Below are 23912 nucleotides of genomic sequence, written 5' to 3'. Positions count from 1 at the left end.
GACCACCATTCCTTGGTTCCACCCCCTACCCACCTCCGACCACCATTCCTTGGTTCCACCCCCTACCCACCTCTGAGCACCATTCCTTGGTTCCACCCCCTACCCACCTCCGACCACCATTCCTTGGTTCCACCCCCTACCCACCTCTGAGCACCATTCCTTGGTTCCACCCCCTACCCACCTCTGAGCACCATTCCTTGGTTCCACCCCCTACCCACCTCTGAGCACCATTCCTTGGTTCCACCCCCTACCCACCTCCGACCACCATTCCTTGGTTCCACCCCTACCCACCTCTGAGCACCATTCCTTGCTTCCACCCCCTACCCACCTCTGAGCACCATTCCTTGCTTCCACCCCCTACCCACCTCTGAGCACCATTCCTTGCTTCCACCCCCTACCCACCTCTGAGCACCATTCCTTGGTTCCACCCCCTACCCACCTCTGAGCACCATTCCTTGCTTCCACCCCCTACCCACCTCTGAGCACCATTCCTTGCTTCCACCCCCTACCCACCTCTGAGCACCATTCCCTGCTTCCACCCCCTACCCACCTCCGACCACCATTCCTTGGTTCCACCCCTACCCACCTCTGAGCACCATTCCTTGCTTCCACCCCCTACCCACCTCTGAGCACCATTCCTTGCTTCCACCCCCTACCCACCTCTGAGCACCATTCCTTGCTTCCACCCCCTACCCACCTCTGAGCACCATTCCTTGCTTCCACCCCCCTACCCACCTCTGAGCACCATTCCTTGCTTCCACCCCCCTACCCACCTCTGAGCACCATTCCTTGCTTCCACCCCCTACCCACCTCTGAGCACCATTCCTTGCTTCCACCCCCTACCCACCTCTGAGCAACATTCCCTGCTTCCACCCCCTACCCACCTCTGAGCACCATTCCTTGGTTCCACCCCCTACCTACCTCCCAGTACCGACCCTTTTAGAGAATACAGAACCAAGTATAATTTTTTGATAAGTAATTTGTATGGAATTCAGTAATGATAATGAGAAAAGCAATAAAAGAGATCCCCCTGCAGCCAGTAACAATAGATCCCCTCCCAGAAACAATAGATCCTCTAACGACAAAACCCCCTCTAACAATAATAGACTCCCAGCAGCAACTCCCACAGCCAGCATAAATAGACCCCTCCCTCAACAGTAGATCTCTCCCAGCAACATCTGACCCTCCCAGCAATATAATCCCCCACCAGCAACAATAGTCCTCCTCATCAATAAACCCCCCTAAAAAATATATTCCCTCCAGCTAGAATATATCCCTCAGCAGAGAGCATCAATAGACCCTGCAGCACACCACAGTTCCCCTTGCCATTACATACAGTCAATGCTGGATGTGCCGGAACTGCGTTCCCCCGGAAAAAAAGCCCTCAGACTGGAGCTTCAGCGAGAAAAAGATAGTGCCAGAGCCCTCAGGAGTGGGACACAAAAACTTGAAATAACTTTCTCACTTTCTACAAAGGATATAAATTCACTTTGTCCGCACCAAACACCTTTGCGGTCACAGATATTACCTTGCAAAAGTAGCAGTGACATCATCACTGGGCTGCACATAGCCTATGCAGAGGGCAGAGCCGTGGGAGGGGCCAAGCAGGTTCCACCCACTACAGGCTGTCTGCAGAAAATTACAAGGTGGGGCGGAGACAAGACCAGTCACCCTGCACAAGGGGAGTGAGCAGCAGTGATCGGTCTTTATTACAGGAAGCTCTCAAAGAACACCCCAGAGGCCGGGCACAGCACAATGGCAGCTGAATGTGCCCGATGTGTTCCCTTTGTTTTCCCTCTGCTGATGCTGATCATCTGGTCAAAAGATTTTTAATTTATTTTTTAACTCCTTTTTATTACAAATTTATAATTGCAAACTAACAGCCAGGTGCATAATCTTCACCAGGTGTATCCCTCAAGCCCTGGTTCACACCAGCAATATTGGCTCTTCTTCTTCTGTGTCTGCCCCCACAGCGAACAGCTTGCTATTGGGGCAGACTAGTGCACTTTCTCCTGAGCCGAGCTATGTGTGTCCATAGACACACACAGTGTGGCTTGACACTGCCCTCCCACTCTCTTCTTAAAGGATTTGATTGACTTTGGCAGGAGCCAATGGCTTTGGCTGCTGCCAGATCCTCCTGCGAGAAGAGAAGGACAGAGGAGAAGACCTGGAGACGGGCACAGCACAGGACTCGGGGAGGTATTTTGGGGCAATGATCAGCAAGTGGCAAACCACTTTTTACCTTAATGCAGGGAATGCATTAAAGTGTTTGTTAACCCATAGAAAAAAAAAATAGAGATCCTGGTCTCTTAACCACTTGCCATCCTGCGGCCGACTATTTACGGCCGCAAGGTGGCTCTGATCTGCTGGGAGGCCGTCAATACACGGCCTCCTGACGCGCCGCGTCACACAGGTGCCAATGCGCGTGCCTGGCGCCGCGATGTCCGCCAGGCACCCGCGATCGGCAGTCGCAGAGCCAGGGACGTGGAGCTCTGTGTGTAAACACCGAGCTCCACGTCCTGTTAGGGAGAGGAGACCAATGGTGTGTCCCTTGTTCATAGGGACAACCATCGGTCACCTCCCCCCGTCAGTCCCCTCCCTCCACAGTAAGAATCACTCCCAGGGTACATATTTAACCCCTTGATGCCCCCTAGTGTTAACCCCTTCCCTGCCAGTCACATTTATACAGTAATCAGTGCATTTTTATAGCACTGTTCGCTGTATAAATGTGAATGGTCCCAAAAATGTGTCCGCCGTAATATCGTAGTCATGACAAAAATCGTAGATCGCCGCCATTAATAGTAAAAAAAATAAAAAAAAATAGTAATAAAAAAAAAAGGAATAATTCTATCCCCTATTTTGTAGGCGTTTTAACGTTTGCGGAAACCAATCGCTTATTGCGATTTTTTTTTTATATTAATTTTTTTTACCAAAAATATGTAGAATAATACGTATAAGACTAAACTGAAAAAAAATGATTTTTTTTTTTAAATTGGATATTTATTATAGCAAAAAGTAAAAAATATTGTGTTTTTTTTTTTTTAAATTGTCGCTCTATTTTTGTTTAAAGCGAAAAAAATAAAAACCACAGAGGTGATCAAATACCACCAAAAGAAAGCTCTATTTGTGGGGAAAAAAGGACGTCAATTTTGTTTGGGAGGCACGTTGCACGACCGCGCAATTGTCATTCAAATCGTGACAGTGTCGAAAGCTGAAATTTCGACCTGGGCAGGAAGGGGGTATATGTGCCCAGTAAACAAGTGGTTAAAGCAAATTAACCACTAGGGGTCCGTGCTATAGCTGAATGACGGCCACAGCACGGACCCCAATTGCCGGGAGGCCATCAATAGACATCCTCCCCTTCACACGCTCCTCACTGCCCTGATCACAGATCCCTTACCACGTGATCGGCTGTCAGCCATTGACAGCTGATCATGTGATGTAAACAAAAACTCGGTAATAGTTTTTTTTTCTCCTCACGCTGACAGTGTGAGGAGAAAAAAAAGCCGATCACCGGCTTATGTGTAAGGGGCATCGGTCCCGAAGAGGAAGGAGGCACATCTGCCTCATCTGTGCAATCCAGACCCCCTGCCAGTGCCCACGAGTGCCAAATATCAATGCCCACCATTGGTGCCAATCAGTGTTTCATCAGTGCCACCTGGGAGTGCTGCCCATTACTGCCACCCATTGCCACCCATCACTGCCACCTATCAATGCCCTTCAGTGTCACCTCTCAGTGCCCACCAATGCCGCCTTATCGTGCCCATCAGTGCAGCCTCATCAGCGTACATCAATGAAGGAGAAAAATTACCTGTCTGCAAAATGTTATAACAAAATCTAAAAAAAAAAAAATTCAGTCTTCACTCCAAGTCGCCTGGAGCTCAAAAATGTTCTGGAGCTTTTTTCGTAGCTCAGATTGGGCGCTGAGCTGAAGTTATACTCTGCGGAGCTCAGAAGAGACCTGGAGGTGCACCCCCCACCCCCCTTCACACAGGAACAGAGCTGAGGCTGTCAATCTGCTGGCGGTCCCTCCTCTGTGACCATTTTTCTCTTGGGGTCAGGAAAACTTGACAGAAGTGAAATTAATGCTTATAGCAGAGGAATGAAGCAGCAGACAGAAATGACACGTGGTGCTCTGGGTTGAGTACACGCTATAGAGCAGGGCAGTGGCAGCTGGTGAAGTTTTTGGATTGGGGGGGGCGCTAGACCCCACCCTTACTTTTGACCCCTCCCATGTATAAGCCCCACCCCTTATCAAATCTACCCACTTTGTTCCCTGTGTTCCACCCATAGTGTCTGGAGTATACAGCCCAGCATCACAGGATATGGTATTCAGCCCCAGCATCACAGGACAGAGTATACAGCCCCAGCCCCAGCATCACAGGACGGGGTATACAGCTCCAGCATCACAGGACGGGGTATACAGCTCCAGCATCACAGGACATGGTATACAGCCCAGCATCACAGGACATGGTATACAGCCCCAGCATCACAGGACGGGGTATAGAGCCCCAGCATCACAGGACGGGGTATAGAGCCCCAGCATCACAGGACGGGGTATAGAGCCCCAGCATCACAGGACGGGGTATAGAGCCCCAGCATCACAGGACAGGGTATAGAGCCCCAGCATCACAGGACAGGGTATAGAGCCCCAGCATCACAGGACAGGGTATACAGAGCATCCCCCAACCGCGGGGCTCGCGGCACTGACAGCACCCACCACTCCACCGCTATGGTCGCACAACAGGGTGGGATCGGGACACAGTGCTCTGCACCCCGAACCCACCCTATTTCGAAAGCCTATTAGAGCCTCTGGCTCTAATCAGCCTCTTCAAAATACACACCCCTCGCCTATCCCCATAGGAATTTATGCGCCTGGCAATCTGAAAGGGGCCAAGCACATGGATAGGGAGGGCTGTGGAGGTTCTGGGGGAGGGGGCTGGCGCCCGTGCACCCACAATGCACGGGCCACCACTGGAGCAGGCATAGGCAACCTTTCAGAGGTTAAGGTCTACCTGGACAACATTGAGGAAAGCAAAGATCCCGGGGGGGGCGCCCTTTGATTAAAACAAAAAACTATTAAGCTCCCAATAAGAATACAGCATTACCGTAGCGTCCCCCGGCCCCTTCCACATCATCCTCCCACTGTAATGTTCTGTACCCCTCTCCCTCTACTGTAGTGTTCTGTAACCCCTTTCCTCCCCCAATAGTGTCCTATGCCTTCCCAAAATGGTGTAGCAAGCTGATGGTTGGTTACTAGGACCGCCTAGAAACCAATCACTGAGCAGCTCTCGCCCCAGCCCCCTAACAAGCACTCATTCTACGTTATGCAGTTAACAGGAGAGCGGCGAAGGTTGGGGGTGGCGGATCCGTAGTCACAATCCACCTTTCACCCCGCCCGTAGTCGACTGGTCAATCGGAATTGACGGCTTGCCGAACACCCAGCTATAGAGGGATATGCTTTGAACATATTTCATGCCTCAGGTTTACTATAGGAATGGGCTTGCACGTGTTCGAGATCCCACCTGCCCGATCCCACCAGGAAGCCGACATTGCACATTTATGTTGAAAACTAGGGTTGTCCCGATACCACTTTTTTAGGACCGAGTACAAGTACCGATACTTTTTTTCAAGTACTCGCCAATACCGAATACCAATACTTTTTTTTTTAAATGTGTCCCCAAATGCAGCCATGTCCCCCCATAGATGCAGCCATGTCCCCCCCCATATATGCAGCCATGTCCCCCCCCCATATCCAGCCATGTCCCCCCCCCCCATATCCAGCCATGTCCCCCCCCCCATATCCAGCCATGTCCCCCCCCCCATATCCAGCCATGTCCCCCCCATATGCAGCCATGTCCCCCCCATATGCAGCCATGCCCCCCATATATGCAGCCATGTCCCCCCCCATATATGCAGCCATGTCCCCCTTACCTACATGCTGCCGTGCCGCCGCTTGGTTAATACGGGCGGGGAACATTACAGCTTTCATTTTAATAGATGTAGTGTTTCGCGCCGCGCTGCGTATAGACACTCCCCCTTGCTCGGGATTGGACAGTTCACCCGAGCAAGGGGGAGTGTCTATACGCGGCGCGGCGGGATACATTACAGCTATTCAAATGAAAGCTGTAATGTTCCCCGCCCGTATTAACCAAGCGGCGACGGCAGCGGGGATGCGGCGTGGCGGCGAGTTTTGGATGAGGCATCGGGGGCATTTGCAGGAGTACAAGTACTCCCGCAAATACTCGGAATCGGTCCCGATACCGATACTATTATCGGTATCGGGACAACCCTATTGAAAACTATTTATAATTTTCCTCCCGCTTCACAATTATGTGCCACTTTGTGTTGGTCTATCTATCACATAAAACCCCAGTAAAATACATTTAAGTTTTTGGTTGTAACATGACAAAGTGTGGAAAATTTCAAGTGGTATGAATACTTTTTCAAGGCATTTTACACGTTAGTAAAGTTTGTGTTGTGTTGCCAGCTTAAGATGAAAGATGCCAGTAGGCGTGGAACCCACCAGTGCCCACCCAGATTTGAGATAGCGTGTTGGCTTTCTACTGTAGAATAGGTTTTCATCCTTTTGGCCTTCCGTTTTATAATTTTTATTTTCTGTTTTTAGAGCAGGATTTGATGAGGCTAGAAGGAACGCTTACCCTCTGGGCTCCTGGCATCTGTTTCCCGTATGGCACTGACCCAAGGGCACTGACTCGCCCTCCCCGCCATCCACCAGGCCATTGAACGTCATGCTCATTACCCTCTGCTACGTATACTTGTGGCTGCGCTGCCGGTCCTCCCATGCTTTGCTGATCAGGAGCTGCGTGCGCCAGTTCTATAAGACCAGCTCCTTCACGTTTTGCACCCATCCCCGGGAAAAGGAGAAAACAATCAGTAGTGGCGCGCAGGGTTCCAGCGAGGATAAGTTCTGCCTGCATTTGGGCAACAAAGCCTTCTTCATTGACAGTGCCCAGGTATTTTTTGTTTTCATCTTGCAAATCCTAACTCTAGGGTGGCATAAGCTTTTCGGGGCCCCTCTACTTTTATTCCTCTTTGTATGCTATTCCTTCTATGTGTACTTGTTTTCTGCTGTTCTGCTGTCTTTTATACTTTTATTGCAATGTCTTTTGAGCTTTTGTTGGTTGTGTATTGCCTACACCTGTACTTTAAAGTGAACCTGTTCTATGTTTAATATAACTAATGCACTTTCTATCCTGATCCTTCTACTACTTACAGTTGTGCTCATAAGTTTACATACCCTGGCAGAATTTATGAATTCTTGGCCATTTTTCAGAGAATACGAATGATAGCACACAAACTTTTATTTTCCTCATGGTTAGTGTTTGGCTGAAGCCATTTATTATCAATCAACTGTGTTTACTTTTTTTAAATAATGAGCACAGAAACTACCCAGCTGACCCTGATCAAAAGTTTACATACCCCAGTTCTTAATACCGTGTATTGCCCCTTTAACATCAATGACAGCTTAAAGCGGATGTGCCATGGGAAAAAAATATTAAAAGCCAGCAGCTACAAATACTGCAGCTGCTGACTTTTAATATTAGGACACTTACCTGTCCTGGAGTCCAGCGCCGATCGCAGCAGAGGACGAGCGATCGCTCGTCTCTCTGCTGCTCCCCCCGCCATCCACGCTGAGGGAACCAGGAAGTGAAGCGCTGCGGCTTCACTGCCCGGCTCCCTACGGCACATGCGCGAGCCGTGCCCGCCGATTGGCTCCCGCTGTGTGCTGGGAGCCGAGTGTCCCCAGCACACAACGGGGGGGGGGGGGGGGCCGGAAGTGGGTGCAAATACCTGTCTTTAGACAGGTATCTGCACCCCCCTCCCCTTGAAAGGTGTCAAATGTGACACCGGAGGGGGGGAGGGTTCTGATCAGCGGGACTCCACTTTAGGGTGGAGAACCGCTTTAAAGTCTTTTGTGGTATTTGTGGATGAGGCTCTTTATTTTCTCAGATGGTAAAGCTGCCCATTCCTCTTGGCAAAAAGCCTTCAGTTCCTGTAAATTATTGGGCTGTCTTGCATGAACAGTACGTTTTGAGATCTCCCCAGAGTGGCTCAATGATATTGAGGTCAGGAGACTGAGGTGGTCACTCCAGAACCTTCACTTTATTCTGCTGAAGCCAATGAAAAGTCGGCTTGGCCTTGTGTTTTCGATCATTGTTATGTTGGATAGTCCAAGTACATCCCATGCGCAGCTTCCTGATGAATGCAAATATTCCACCGATATTTTTTGATAACATACTGCATTCTTCTTGCCATCAATTTTGACCAAATTTCTTGTGCCTTTGTAGCTCAGCGATCCACCTCCGTGTTTCACAGTAGGAATGGTGTACCTTTCATCATAGGCCTAGCCAATCCTCTCCTAATGTAGCGTTTAAAGCTCAATTTTGGTCTCATCACTCCAAATGACTTTGTGCCAGAATGTTTGAGGCTTGTCTCTCCGTTGTTTGGTGTATTGTAAGCGGGATACTTTGTGGCATTTGCATAGTAATGGCTTTCTTCTGGCGACTCGACCATGCAGCCCATCTTTCTTCAAGTGCCTCCTTTTTGTGCACCTTGAAACAGCCACACCACATGTTTTCAGAGTCCTGACTTTCACCTTAAGTTATTTGTGTTTTTTTTTGTTTTTTTTTTGCATCCCGAACAATTTTTCCTGGCAGTTGTGGCTGAAATTTTAGTTGGTCTACCAGACCGGTGTTTGGTTTCAGCAGAACCGCTCATTTTCCACTACTTGATTAGCGTTTAAACACCGCTGATTGGCATCCTCAATTCCTTGGATATCTTTTTATATCCCTTTCCTATTTTATACAGTTCAACTACCTTTTCACGCAGATACTTTGAGATTTCTTTTGCTTTCCCCATGACTCAGAATCCAGAAACGTCAGTGCAGCACTGGATGAAAGATGCAAAGGTCTGTCGGGAGTCCAGAAACTCATTGACCATTTATACACACACACTAATTACAAGCAAACAGATCACAGATGAGGATGGTTACCTTTTAATAGCCATTCAAACCCCTTTGTGTCAACTTGTGTGCATGTTATCAGGCCAAAATCACCAGGGTATGTAAACTTTTGATCAGGGTCATTTGGGTAGTTTCTGTTGTGATTATGATTTAAAAAGAGTAAACACAGTTGATAGTTAGTGTTTGGCTGAAGCCATTTATTATCAATGAGTGAAAAAAGTTTTTGTGTTATCATTCATATTCTCAAAAAAATGGCCAAGAAATCCATAAATTCTGCAAGGGTATGTAAATTTATGAGCACAACTGTATACTTGCCCTCACCATGCTCTTCCGCCGCCTGCTTCATTATCTAGAGCACAGAGAATAAGTCCTCTGTTGGCTATGAGTTAGAGTTTACACAGGGCTAAGGACCCCCCCCGCCACCTGATGACAGTGTTTCAGTCTTTCGATTGGATATTCAGTTGCAAAGATCTGCAGCATATGTCGCTAATGCTTTGTGTCCTAGGGTGACAACTCTATAGATGCAGTACAGTGAGGGTTGTCACCTTAGAACCTGGCAGCATGTTACTGGCCAGATTACCAGGTGAATATTAAGGTGGAAAAAAAAGGCATACAAAAAGAAAACTTATGCAGGCACCACCATTATTAGTCTAAGGACTAGTAATCTGCGATATATGCAATTTTGAAGGTCTTGGATTGCCTGCATTGTATGATATAATGTGACATTGGCGAAGAGTCCCTTGCTTCTTATGAACAGGCTTGATATCATAAGTGTTTCTGATGTCCCCCCTTTTTTTTTTTTTTTAGTGCTTTGAAGATCTGAACAAGTGGAACTTGCTACTAGGATCTCCCAGTGATAGAGATCTAGAAGCCAGGCAAATTGCCTTTATTACTGAGAGTGTCCCATTACCTGGCGAAACCTTATCAGCTACATCACACGCTAACAAAAAGGTGAGCCTTTGCTGTCTTTTGTGTCCTTTTTTTCCACCCATGTTGTGTAAATCTTTCAGCCATAGTTTAAGTAAGCAGAGGTCTTCCTGATATAAACTGTGGGGGAAGGGATGGAGAAGCCTGTAAGTAAGAGGGGAATTCTTTATAATAAATTTGCTGCCTGAATTTCCCTCCTTTACCTGTACTGGTTATCCTGAATGTTTGGTCAGTTTTTATTTCTAAAGTTGTCTCTTTTCACCATAACCTCTATTGTTTTAGTGGCTTGTTGAGACCCATGCCCAACTCCATAGAAGCCATGGTTTCCAGACACTGCCCTACTCCATAGAAGCCATGGTTTCCATATACTGCCCTACTCCATAGAAGCCATGGTTTCCAGACACTGCCCTACTCCATAGAAGCCATGGCTTCCATACACTGCCCTACTCAATAGAAACCATGGTTTCCAGACACTGCCCTACTCCATAGAAGCCATGGCTTCCATACACTGCCCTACTTCATAGAAACCATGGTTTCCATACACTGCCCTACTTCATAGAAACCATGGTTTCCATACACTGCCCTACTCAATAGAAACCATGGTTTCCATACACTGCGCTACTCAATAGAAACCATGGTTTCCATACACTGCCCTACTTCATAGAAGCCATGGTTTCCATACGCCGTCCTACTCCATAGAAGCCATGGTTTCCATACACTGCCCTACTCCATAGAAGCCATGGTTTCCAGACACTGCCCTACTCCATAGAAGCAATAGTTTCCAGACACTGCCCTACTCCATAGAAGCCATGGTTTCCATACACTTCCCTACTTCGTATAAGGCATGGTTTCCATGCACTGTTCTACTCCATAGAAACCATGGTTTTCATATACTGCCCTACTTCATAGAGGTCATGGTTTCCATACACTAGCCTACTCCATAGAAGCCATGGTTTCCATACACTTCCCTACTTCATAGAAGGCCTGGTTTTCATACACTGCCCTACTCTATAAAAGCCTTGGTATTTATATACTGCCCTACTACATAGAAGCTAGAGCTGCACGATTAATCGCGGAGAGAATCTCAATCTCGATTCTCCCCGTCTGCGATCTCCCCGTGGGACGACCCCCGATTCTTATGTGTCACCGCCATTCCACGTAACCAGCGTGGAACGCAAATGCCGCCAATATTGGAAGACGTCAGCAGCCTGGGTTTCTCTCAGGCCTCGTACACACGACAGAGATTCTCGGCAGAATTCACCGAGAAACTCGGTCAAAACCCGGATTCTGCCGAGAATCTCTGTCGTCTGTACAGTTTTGGCTCGATGGAGCCGCCGAGGAACTCGACGAGAAAATAGAGAACATGTTCTCTATTTTCTCGTTGTCCTCGTTCTTCTATGGGAGAAGCCGGCCGGCCGAGCTCCTCGGCGGCTTCATCCCAAAACTCGACGAGGAACTCGACGTGCCAAGCACGTCGAGTTCCTCTGTCGTGTGTACGGGGCCTCACAGTTCAATACAACTCTAGTGTGTATCCATGCGCCACCCAGTGGTTGCCGGCGGTACTGCTTCTGATGTATAAAAAACAGACCAGTGATATGTCTATATTGTTAAAGACCATATAACTCCTATGAAAAAAGCAGAATCAAAGTTTGATTGAACCATTGAACTGGTCTGTTTTTTATATATTCGTATTTTCAAATAAATCACAAGTTTATTTATTTGGGGGGGGGGGGGGTTTCTGGCAATCAATATTTGAGAATCGTGAGAGAATCGTGATCTTTAGTCTAAGCAAAAGAATTGCGATTCTCATTTTGACCAGAATCGTGCAGCTCTAATAGAAGCCATGTTTTTTTACACTGCCCTACTTCATAGAAGGCCATTTTTTTTATACATTGCCCTACTCCATAGAAGGCATGGTTTCCAGACTCTGCCCTACTTCATTAAAGACATGGTTTCTATTAGGGTTGTCCCGATACCGATACTAGTATCGGTATCGGGACCGATACCGAGTATTTGCGGGAGTACTCGTACTCCCGCAAATACCCCCGATACCAAAATAGAATACTCCCCAGCCCCCCCCCGCCGCCGCCGCCGCCACCGCAAGCGACGAACGAATCCCGCCGCTAAAGCCGCATCCCCGCATGGTTACCACGGGCGGGGAACATTACAGCATTCATTTGAATAGCTGTAGTCTTTCCCGCGGCGCCGCGTAAAGACACTCCCCTTGCTCGGGTGAACTGTCCAATCCCGAGCAAGGGTGAGTGTCTATACGCAGCGCGAGAGACTACAGCTATTCAAAGCTTTAATGTTCCCCGTGCGGCGCGGCAGCATGTACGGTAAGGGGGGACATGGCTGATTTTTTTTGGGGGGGACATGGCTGATATGGGGAGGACATGGCTGCATATGGGGGGGGATATGGCTGGTATGGGGAGGACATTGCTGCATATGGGGGGGACATGGCTGGTATGGGGAGGACATTGCTGCATATGGGGGGGACATGGCTGGTATGGGGAGGACATTGCTGCATATGGGGGGGGGGGACATGGCTGGTATGGGGAGGACATTGTTGCATATGGGGGGGGACATGGCTGGTATGGGGAGGACATTGCTGCATATGGGGGGGACATGGCTGGTATGGGGGGGACATGGCTGGTATGGGGAGGACATTGCTGCATATGGGGAGGACATTGCTGGTATGGGGAGGACATGGCTGGTATGGGGGGGGGACATGGCTGGTATGGGGAGGACATTGCTGCATATGGGGGGGGACATGGCTGGTATGGGGAGGACATGGCTGCATATGGGGGGGGGGGGACATGGCTGCATATGGGGGGGGGACATGGCTGGTATGGGGAGGACATGGCTGCATATATTGGGGGGACATGGCTGCATTTGGGGACACATTTAAAAAAAGTATCGGTATTCGGTATCGGCGACTACTTGAAAAAAAGTATCGGTACTCGTACTCAGTCCTAAAAAAGTGGTATCGGGACAACCCTAGTTTCTATACATTGCCCTACTCCATAGAAGGCATGGTTTTTGTAAACTACCTTACTCACTAGAAGCCATGGTTTCCATACCTTGCCCTACTCCATAGAAGCCATGGTTCATACACTACTATACTCTAAAGATGCCACGGTTTCCATATACTGCCTTACTCCATAGAAGTCTTGGTTAACATATATTGACCTACTCCAAAGAAGTTTCCATACAAGGCACTGATGATGGCCAAAAATCTTGAAACTGCTATGTGCAGTTTGGAATAAATGGTTCTGTAACATTAGGCTATATTTGCACTATACACCAGTGGTTCTTGGAGTGCATCTGGCTGATGAGGCAGAAATAAATTATTTGCATTACTGCACACTAAAATAAGGAATAATCCTCTTCTTTTTGCGATGTGTGATGGAATGAGACATGTGGATACATTTTTTTTTTAAGAAAGCATTACTGTACTATGCACTTTAATGCATTTTTGATTTCTTTAATCCCTTCTCACATTAACACTATATTTTTGTGAGTCTACAAGTTGGAGCATATATAGCAGTGGATAAATTAAGGGCCATCTACAGCATGTCTTGCAGGGGGCAGCTGCTGTGAGCTCAGTTCAATTGTTGCAAATGAGTCTCCAGAACTACATCTCCCAAGAACTCTTTCTCTGCACATAGTGTGTATCCAGGTTTTTGGGGGTCAAGGCAGCAGCATTGTATTGCTAGAGAGCGTAGAGTTGGGCCGAAACACCCCTTGGTTCTGTTCGCACCAGAACTCCTGAACATTTTGGACGCAAACCCCATTAAGGTCTATGGGATACGAACTTGAAAAATCAAAAGGCCCCATTTTAAAGGCTTGTATGCAAGTTAATGGACATAAAAAGTATATATATAATTTTTTTTTTTAAACCACTTAAGCCCCGGACCTTTAGGCAGCTAAATGCCCAGGCCAGGTTTTGCGATTCGGCACTGCGTCGCTTTAACAGACAATTGCGCGGTCCTGCGACGTGGCTCCCAAACAAAATTGGCGTCCTTTTTCCCCCACAAATAGAGCTTTCTTTTGGTGGTATTTGATCACCTCTGCGGTTTTTATTTTTTGCGCTATAAACAAAAATAGAGCAACAATTTTTAAAAAAATGCAATATTTTTTACTTTTTGCTATAATAAATATTCCCCGAAAACATATATAAAATGTTTTTTTTCCTCAGTTTAGGCCGATACGTATTCTTCTACCAAGTTTTGGTAAAAAAAATCGCAATAAGCGTTTATCGATTGGTTTGCACAAAATTTATAGCGTTTACAAAATAGGGGATATTTTTTTTGCATTTTTATTAATTCTTTTTTTTTTACTTTTTGACACATTTTTGGGACCATTGTCATTTTCACAGCAAAAAATGCATTTAAATTGCATTCTTTATTGTGAAAATGACAGTTGCAGTTTGGGAGTTAACCACAGGTGGCGCTGTAGGAGTTAGTGTTCACCTAGTGTGTGTTTACAACAGTAGGGGGGTGTGACTGTAGGTCTGATGTCATCGATTGTGGCTCCCCTATAAAAGGGATGACACGATCGATGCGCCGCCACAGTGAAGCACGGGTAAGCCGTGTTTACATAAACGAATAGCCGCGCCGTCGTCCCGGATCGCTCCCCGAGGGAATCCACACGCAGCGGGGGGGGGGGGGGGTCCCGATCGTACCCCCGACCCGCGCAAAGGCAAGGACGTATACAGTATATACGCCCATCTGCCTGTCCGTGCCATTTTGTGGACGTAAATAGTCGTGCGACGGGCGTTAAGTGGTTAAAGGAGCAGTGCTTTTAATTATGCTTAAAGTGAAACAATAAATTAAAAATGTATTTTAAATATAGTTCCTGGGGGGTCCTTAGTCTGCCTGTAAAGTGGCGCATCTGTACTGTGTATAGAACCTGCTTCAGCAAAACTGCCATACTGTGTGTATATATATATATATATATATATTAAAAAAAAAACATTTAAATACATTTTCCCGGCTGCAAGCCATTGCTGGCAATACAAAAATGTTATAAAAAAAAACAAAACAGCGTCGGGTTTGTTATGCATATAAAGGGGAACCCCTTGCCAAAATGTAAAAAAAGGCAGGCCAGGAGGGGGGGGAGAAGAAAACACTCCCCCCCCCCCCTCTGAATCGTACCAGGCCACAAGCCCCTCTGCCCCAAATCACCTTGTCCCAGTGTTTATGGGGACAAGGGCCCCTTCCCCCACAACCCTGGGCGGTGGTTGTGGGGGACTACTGGCAGGGGCTCATTGGAATCTGGAAGCCACCTTGCATGCTGGGTTAGTGAGGTCTCATGGGGCAGTGCCACCAGGTGACATTGCTAGGTGGCCCCGCTCCTCACCTATTTAAGAACTGTCAGATGGCAGAGCAGGCAGTCAGCGATTGGCCTTCGTCGTGGGCGGAGTTTTTTTTTTTTTTTTTTTTTTTTTTTGGATGGGTGTCGTAATTGATGATGGATCTACATCAGTGAACATTTTTTTTATTTTTAATAAAGGAATTGTCAAAAAGTGTGTGTTTTTGGTTCTCTCTTTTTTTTTTTTTTTTTCAGTGAATGAATAGGGGTAATATGTACCCTATACTCATTCAGATAGGGGGGTGGGGTCTGGGGGTCCCCTTGTTAAAGGGGGCTTCCAGAGTCCTATAGGCTCCCTGCCACAGAACCCCACAACCAACGCCCTAGGTGGGGACAAGGTGCTTTGGGGTGGAGTTTGAGGGCATGTGGCCTGGCATGGTTCAGGAGTGGGGGACGCTTGCTAGTCCCCCCTCTCTTTCCTGCATGTTCAGATAAGGGTCCGGTATGGTTTTAGGGGGGGGGGGGCGCCACGCTTTTTTTTTTTTTACATGGAGTTCACAAAATCTATACCAGACCCTCACGCTTTTGTTTTCTTCAAATTTTTGTATTGCCGGCAATTTTTTTTTTTTTATTGAGCTGTCAGCAGGGAAGCCCACTGACAGCTGATGACTCATCCATTGTTAAGGGCGTGGTGGCCGCTTTCCCAGCCCGCTCCTTAACAATCGGCAGCTATTCACTGTCTGCTCGCCGAACATGCGATGTTCAGGCCGAACTTATGTTCAGCCCGAACTGCTCGTCTACTAGAGACAAAATCAATGTATGCTCATTGATTGGAACATATAGGAATGGGCGATAGGTAACGTTCTGTATACAAAAACATAGAATATCCAGGCTCAAACTTACTGACCAATCAGCAACCAACCAAATTCACCTGTCTAACTGTGTGCGTTTTAACGCACACAGTTAGACAGGTGAATTTGGTTGGTTGCTGATTGGTCAGTAAGTTTGAGCCTGGATATTCTGGGGTAGATTCAGGTAGAGGCGCGCAAAACTGCGGCGGCGTAACGTATGACATTTACGTTACGCAGCCGCAAGTTTTATAGGCAAGTGCTTGATTCACAAAGCACTTGCCTATAAAGTTGCGGCGGCGTAGCGTAAAAGGTGCCGGCGTAAGCGCGCGTAATTCAAATGATCCCGTAGGGGGCGTGAATCATTTAAATTAGGCGCGTTCCCGTGCCGAACGTACTGCGCATGCGCCGTCCCTAAAATTTCCCGACGTGCATTGCGTTAATTGACGTCGCAAGGACGTCATTGGTATCGACGTGAACGTAAATGGCGCCATTCATGGACGACTTAGGCAAACGACGTAAAATTTTAAAATCGCGACGCGGGAACGACGTCCATACTTAACATTGGCTGCACCTCCTAATAGCAGGAGCAGCCTTACGACGAAAACGGCGAAAAAAACACCGCCGGGCGCACGTACGTTCGTGAATTGGCGTAAGTATGTCATTTGCATACTCTACGCTGACATCTATGGGAGCGCCACCTAGCGGCCAGCGTCAGAATGCACCCTAAGATACGACGGCGTAAGAGACTTATGCCAGTCGTATCTTAGGCTAAAGTCGGCGTATCTAGCTTTCTGAATACAGAAAGTAGATACGCCGGCGCTACTTTGCAATTACGCGGCGTATCTATGGATACGCCGGCATAATTGCTCTCTGAATCTACCCCTCTATGTTTTTGTATGTATATGCGCCCTTTCCAGCGCTCCTTATTGTATAGACCAGTCATAGGTAGGGGCAGTGACTTTTGTTTGTTGTAGGTAACGTTCTGTAGTCCAGCTCGCAGGGCTGACAATGCTACATGGGAGTTCACTGGATTGCTAGCAGATCCACAGGTATCTTTCTGTATTTGCATTGTTTTAAAGGGATAACGCAGGGAGATCGGCATATGTTGCACAGTTGTGCCAATATAGTCCCTTTTTCATTTTGCCCTGCCATACATTTCAGTTGGCATGCGCACTGTGCTCCCAGCAGTCGTGTGCGCTGATCATGAAGAAGGCTTGTCATGATTCGATGACTTTGTAATCAGCCCTGGTTTTGGTTTATTTACTCTATCGCCCCGGGGTTGCCTGTCCAGTCTGTGTTGCAGATGTGGCACAAAGAATGCACTGTGTTCTATCACGTGTCTAGCCAAGAGAGGAGAGCCCTCTCTCCAGACACAATGGCCCCTGAATGGAGCCCGTTGTGGGAAATCCACTTGTTTAGAGCCAAGCTGGCTTCCTCTGCTTTGATCCACTGACTACCTGCTTATATGCCTATCTGGTCACAGGAAGAGATTGTCCTGTTTACTTTCAGCCTGACTGCCCGGGAAGCTTGTCTTGTACCTGGTCTTCACCGTGACATGACAAGCCTTTGATCAGGTTTCCTCCTCCTTGTTTAGGTTGTTCTACAACTTATGTCTTCTTGACATTATTGGTTATGGATCGTGCACTTGGCTGCAGAATAGTGATACGATCCAGGGGATATTCTCTCCGCAGAAGGAAATAAGGAAATTGGAATTCCTGTTCATGGTTGTTGAATTTACTATTGAATTTCAGTTGACTGATGAATCTGTATTTTGGAATCCACTTTGGTTCTCTCTCAATGCAATTTCCCATATATCTTCTTACCATATGGGGAGTTATACACTAGGGGCCGGATTCGGCAAGAATATACGCCGGCGTATATATAGATACACCGCGTAAATTCAAAGCTGCGCCGGCGTATCTTTCTGTATTCAGAAAGCAAGATACGCCGAAATTAGGCTAAGATCCGACTGGCGTAAGTCTCTTACGCGGTCGTATCTTAGGGTGCATATTTACGCTGGCCGCTAGGTGGCGCTTCTGTCGTTTTCGGCGTAGAATATGCAAATGACCTAGATACGCCGATTCACAAACGTACGTGCGCCCGGCGGAATTTTTTTACGTCGTTTGTGTAAGGCTTTTTTTTTTTTTTTCTTTTAAAGTGTATTTTGTGCGTGTACTCGAGAGAGGAGCCGGACTGCAGGAGTTGGGAGTAGGCAGGCCTCCCCCAGAGGCAATCTGCCACCTTTCTCCATGCCCCGGGTGGCAATGGCGGGTGTGTGAGGGGGTCCTCCCACACAGCCCGCCCTACCTGCTCCGCTTTGAAGCCCAACGGGGCAGAGGGACTCCCTATAAGGGAGTGAGAGGATCTAGCCCGCTCAACCAGCCCCGTTAGTCCTTTGCCTCTCTTTTTTTTTTTAGAGACGTGGTCAAAGTGCGTGCATGTTAACCCAATTTCGAGTGCGTATAAGTGTGGTGGTTTTTGTGGGAGGGGGGTGGGCGTACTAAGCGCAGGCTTACCTCGCATAGCACACCCACCGGGAGCCAGGCTGAGACCACCAAACTCAATTCACATGTAGCCGAGACCGGGATGCGGACCCCTAGCTGCAGAGGTGAATGGCTTGTCAGCGCAGTGCCAATCGGGTTGAGCCACCGCAGTTCCCTGTAAGGCTTTTCAGGCGTAACGTTGCTCCTGCTTCTATGGGGCGTACGCAATGTTAAGTATGGATGTCGTTCCCGCGTCAAATTTTTAGTTTTTTACGTCGTTTGCGTAAGTCGTTCGCGAATAGGACTGGACATAATTTACTTTCACGTCGAAACCAATACGTCCTTGCGGCGTACTTTGGAGCAATGCACACTGGGATATGTACACGGACGGCGCATGCGCCGTTTGTAAAAAACTTCAATCACGTCAGGTCACCACCCATTTACATAAAACACGCCCCCCTCATCCTCATTTGAATTAGGCGCGCTTACGCCGGCCCCATTTACGCTACGCCGCTGTAACTTAGGAGGCAAGTGCTTTGTGAATACAGCACTTGCATCTCTGATTTACGGCGGCGTAGCGTAAATAAGATACGATACGCCGTCGTAACAATGCGCCCGGCTACCTGAATCTAGCCCTATATTGTCGAAAGTACTGGGACACCTGCCTTTACACACATGAAATTTAATGGCATCCCAGTCTTATGCCACGAACACACGATCTGAATATTGTACGAAAAATGTCGTCCGAGGAAGAATCGTCCGATAATCAGATCGTTAGTACAGGGCTTCCGTGAGCCGATCATGACAGTTCATCCGATTATTGTTTTATCGGACATGCACGAAAATTTTGCTCGTACGATACCAGATCGTACGATTTTCGTTTGGTCAGTACAGTTGTTGTCCGAAAATACATTACAACACATGACATCACTTTCGATTTTTTTTTTCTGTCGTACGAAAATTTTCGTGACTTTAGTCAATTTCTACCTGCGACTAGTAAACGGAAAAAGTCGCACGATCTGTCGTCCGATTTTCGGATCGTGTGTACGTGGCATTAGTCTGTAGGGTTCAATTTTGAGTTGGCCAACCCTTTTCAGCCACTAAGGCTTCAACTCTTCTGGGAAGGCTGTCCACAAGGTTTAGGAGTGTGTCTATGGGAATGTTTGACCATTCTTCCAGAAGAGCATTTGTGAGGTCAGGCACTGATGTTGAACGAGAAGGCCTGGCTGTCAGTCTCCACTCTAATTCATCCCAAAGGTTGTTCTATTGGGTTGTGCAGGCCAGTCAAGTTTCTTCACCCCAAACTCCCTTATACATGTCTTTATGGACCTTGCTTTGTGCACTGATCCATAAGGTGGGATTATGGTGTTGGGTTGATTTTTAGAGGTTGGGCGTGGCCCCTTAGTTCCAGTGAAGGGAACTCTTAAAGTGGAGGTTCACCCATAGCTTACACATTTTTCCCTTAGATTCCTGCTTGTTTTGTCTAGGGGAATCGGCTATTTGTTTTAAAATATGATCCGTACTTACCCGTTTACGAGATGCATCTTCTCCGCCGCTTCCGGGTATGGGCTGCGGGAGTGGGCGTTCCTTCTTGATTGACAGTCTTCCGAGAGGCTTCCGACGGTCGCATCCATCGCGTCACGTTCGGCTTCTTTCAGCTACGAGTGACGCGATGGATGCGACCGTCAGAAGCCTCTCGGAAGACTGTCAATGAAGAAGGAACGCCCGCTCCCGAAGACCCATACCCGGAAGCGACGGAGAAGATGCATCTCGAAAACGGGTAAGTACGGATCATATTTTAAAACAAATAGCCGATTCCCCTAGACAAAACGAGCAGGAATCTAAGGGGAAAATAGAAAAAAAAAACGAATTGGGTGAACTCCCGCTTTAAGGCGTCAGCATACCAAGACATTTTGCACAATTTCATGCTCCCAACTTTGTGGGAACAGTTTGGGGATGGCAGTTAATGACTAAGCACATGTGAAGGTCTGATTTCTTTATTTTGTGGGATGTCCAAATAAAAAGGATTTTGATCTACAGAGGTGTGCGGCCATTTCTTCTAATTTCATTGTGTGCGGAAGGCGAGCCGAGGCAATCACCTACTGGATCATTAGGCTTCCTCGTCTCACATGGAGAGGCGGGTGTTTCTCTTCCAGTTTGGGGATGGCCATTTCCTATTCCAACATGACTGCGCACCAGTGCACAAAGCAAGGTCCATAAAGACATGGATGAGCGAGTTTGGGGGTGGATGAACTTGACTGGCCTGCACAGAGTCCTGTCTTCAACCTGATAGAACACTTTTGGGATGAATTAGAGCGGAGACTGTGAGCCAGGCCTTCTCATCCAACACCAGTGCCAGAAGAGTTGAAGCTGTTATAGCTGCAAAGGGTGGACCAACTCAATATTGAACCCTAAAGACTAAGACTGGGATGTCATTAAAGTTCATGTGCGGGTAAAGGCAGGCGTCCCAATACTTTTGACAATATAGTGTATACTACATCCATAGCTTACACAGACCACCTCACAGGTCAATACGTAGGTGAATCAAAATGTACATCCTAAAGACTGTCCTTTCTCTCTGCTTCTTACATCACCTTTAAAACCACGCAAAGCGCCTCTGCCTTGGTGCTTTGCTGGCGGTATAGCCACTTTGCCCTTTGATTTCAATGGGCAGAAGTGGTATACACACCGCTCATTCACCGCTCCTAAGATGCTTCTAGCAGGACTTTTTTTACTGTTCTGCTAGCGCACCACTCCAGTGTGAAAGCCAGCAGCGGCTGTTTCAGGGCGCTTTGCAGGTGCTATTTTAAGCATTATAGCACCTGCAAAGCGCCCCAGTGTGAAAGGGGTCTTAGAAGCCTCTTTGTACTGACATTTTTATATCGGGCTTTCTGAATATGAGAGGCATCAAGGACTTTTGTCTGAGCGTGTGTATGCAAGGCAGCTTGAGAGGAATTCTGTCTGGAAAATCCGACGGAAAAAACGCACGTGTGTACTAGGCAAAAGGCTGTCCTCTACTATACAAGAAATACTATGTTGGCTTGGCATTCAGGCTGGATTCACACGGTTTTATGTGCATTGCAGCACATGTGGTAATGCATACATGTAGATGTGGATGGGACCATAGGTTTTTCCCCTTTTCGTCTTTCACACTAAACTAGCACATAGTTGGGAACCAGCCACGTAGCAAACTTGAAATTTTTTTTTTTTATGCAACAAAATGCATGAGTCTTAATGCATGAAAGTGGACAAATATGTCTAGGATAGCCTTTTTTAACCTTTTCACCCAAGAGGGACCCCTAAAATAGCCTTAAGGTCTTGTGGAACCCTTACTAAAACCAATTTATCGGGGGTCAATGGCCCTCCCGCATTGGTGGTCAGGAAGATTGCTCCTTACATTGGTGGTCAGTGGAAAGAATGCCCCTTAAATTGGTGGTCAGTGGAAAGAATGCCCCTTACATTGGTGGTCAGTGAGTCAAATACTCCTTACATTGGTGGTCAATGGAAAGTATACCCCCCCCCCCCCCCTTCCAGACAAAAAAAAAAATCAATGGCGTAATCAGGGGTGGACTGACAACTCATGGGGCCCCCGGGCAATAGAAGATTATGGGGCCCCGGGCTTACAGATGGCCACCACGCCAGGAGGCATTGCATAGGCAGGGCAGCTAAAATCTCAGGATTTTCACATCAAAAGCATGTCGGTTTTGGACATATCAGGGACAGATGTAAAAAAACACAGATTTCTCTTCCGTTCATAGACGGACACAGCCTTCTTTGACATTAGGGTTATGCTTCTTCCTACCCGGACTCTCCTGGTAGGAAGAAGCATAACCCTAATGTCAAAGAAGGCTGTGTCCATCTTCGAACTCAGAGAAATGGATTTTACGGTGAGTACAAAAATACTATTTTTTACATACTGTCCCTGGTTTTATTGAGCCTGGCAACCCTGATGGGGCTCCCTAGTGGCATGGGGCCCTCGGGCAGTGCCCGAGAGTCCCAATGGTCAGTCCACCCCTGGGCAAAATGCCTATGGCCTTGCCAAGTGGTGTCAGCCCTGGAATTATGCAGGCATCATCAAATTGAAGGTCAATAGGCCACAGCTCAAGAAACCCCTGGCAACCTTAGGAGGAACCCTGGTTGAAAATGGCTGGTCTAGTGCCTCACATTTGATCATTTCCCACCTCTCAATAAATAATGTGATTTGTATTTAAGCTGTGTATGGTGAGTTCTATGCTTTCCTTTGTGTTTCAGGTTCGGAATCTCTCTGAGTATTGTCTCCCTCTGGCTCTGTGCCATGGAGACTCTTCTAGGTTACTGGCAGAAGCCAGCGTGGACAACTTCAGCGAGCTTGGCATAGCGTTCATGGAAGATCGCTTACAGATGGACAATGGCTCTCAGCCGCAGAAGATTACATGTAAGTTACATTTTCTTGATTACTGAAGGGTCTGGTGAGGGAATCCTTTATTTTTTAATTTTTTTTCTGTTTCTCACCTATTTGGGGCAGGTGTGTGTGCGTGTGCGTGTGCGTGTGCGTGCACGCATATGTGTATACTGCCTTTGACACAGTTGACCACCCACTCCTCCTCCAGAACCTCACTCCCTTGGCCTCCATGACTCTGCTCTTTCCTGGTCCTCCTCCTAGCTATATCAGCCTACTTTCAGTGTCGTATACAACATCTCCTCTGCTCCTCTTTCTCTTTCTGTTGGGGTACCCCAAGTATCTGTCCTTGGGCCCCATCTATTCTCTCTATACCTATTCCCTGGGCCAGTTGATAACCTCCCATGGCTTCAAATACCACCTCAATGCTGATGACACCCAGATCTATCTCTCGACTCCTCAACTCAGCACCTCAATCCCCTCACGCATCACAAACTTACTGAACGACATATCCGTATAGAATCACTCCCTGGGACACACTTAACCCCTTCCTCGCCACCTAGTGGTTAACCCCTTCACTGCCAGTGTCATTTACACAGTAATCAGTGCATTTTTATAGCACCGATCGCTGTATAAATGACAATGGTCCCAAAATAGCGTCAAAAGTGTCCAATGTTTCCACCATAATGTCGCAGTCACGATATAAATTGCAGATCGCTGCCATTACTAGTAATAAAAATAAATGATTAATAATGTCCTAAATCTATCCCCTATTTTGTAGACACTATGGGGTAGATCCACAAAGAAATTACGCCGGCGTATCTTTTCATACACCAGGTAATTTCAAATTTTGCGCGTCGTATCTTTGTTTTGGTATCCACAAAACAAGATACGACGGCATCTGGGTTAGATCCGACAGGCGTACACTTCGTACGCCGTCAGATCTAAGATGCAATTTTACGGCGGCTGCTAGG

At 47.4% G+C, this 23912-nt stretch overlaps 1 protein-coding gene across 4 annotated transcripts in view; it reads left to right on the top strand.

Moving 5' to 3' along the window:
- Positions 1-23912, top strand: part of HLCS (holocarboxylase synthetase) — a 268996-nt gene that overhangs the window by 4739 nt on the left and 240345 nt on the right. For 2 of the 4 annotated variants that reach the window (XM_040338958.1, XM_040338957.1), the window contains exons 2-4: positions 6629-6977; positions 9794-9937; positions 22812-22974. In XM_040338958.1, the coding sequence (XP_040194892.1) occupies positions 6753-6977; positions 9794-9937; positions 22812-22974 (532 nt within the window). In that variant the 5' untranslated portion in view covers positions 6629-6752. The remainder of the gene's footprint in view (positions 1-6628; positions 6978-9793; positions 9938-22811; positions 22975-23912) is intronic. The other 2 variants (XM_040338959.1, XM_040338960.1) reach the window with 1 other exon arrangement.

This window comes from Rana temporaria, chromosome 2, assembly GCF_905171775.1.
Source record: "Rana temporaria chromosome 2, aRanTem1.1, whole genome shotgun sequence".
NCBI classification, from domain to species: domain Eukaryota; kingdom Metazoa; phylum Chordata; class Amphibia; order Anura; family Ranidae; genus Rana; species Rana temporaria.
This window is presented reverse-complemented; position numbering and strand designations above follow the sequence as displayed.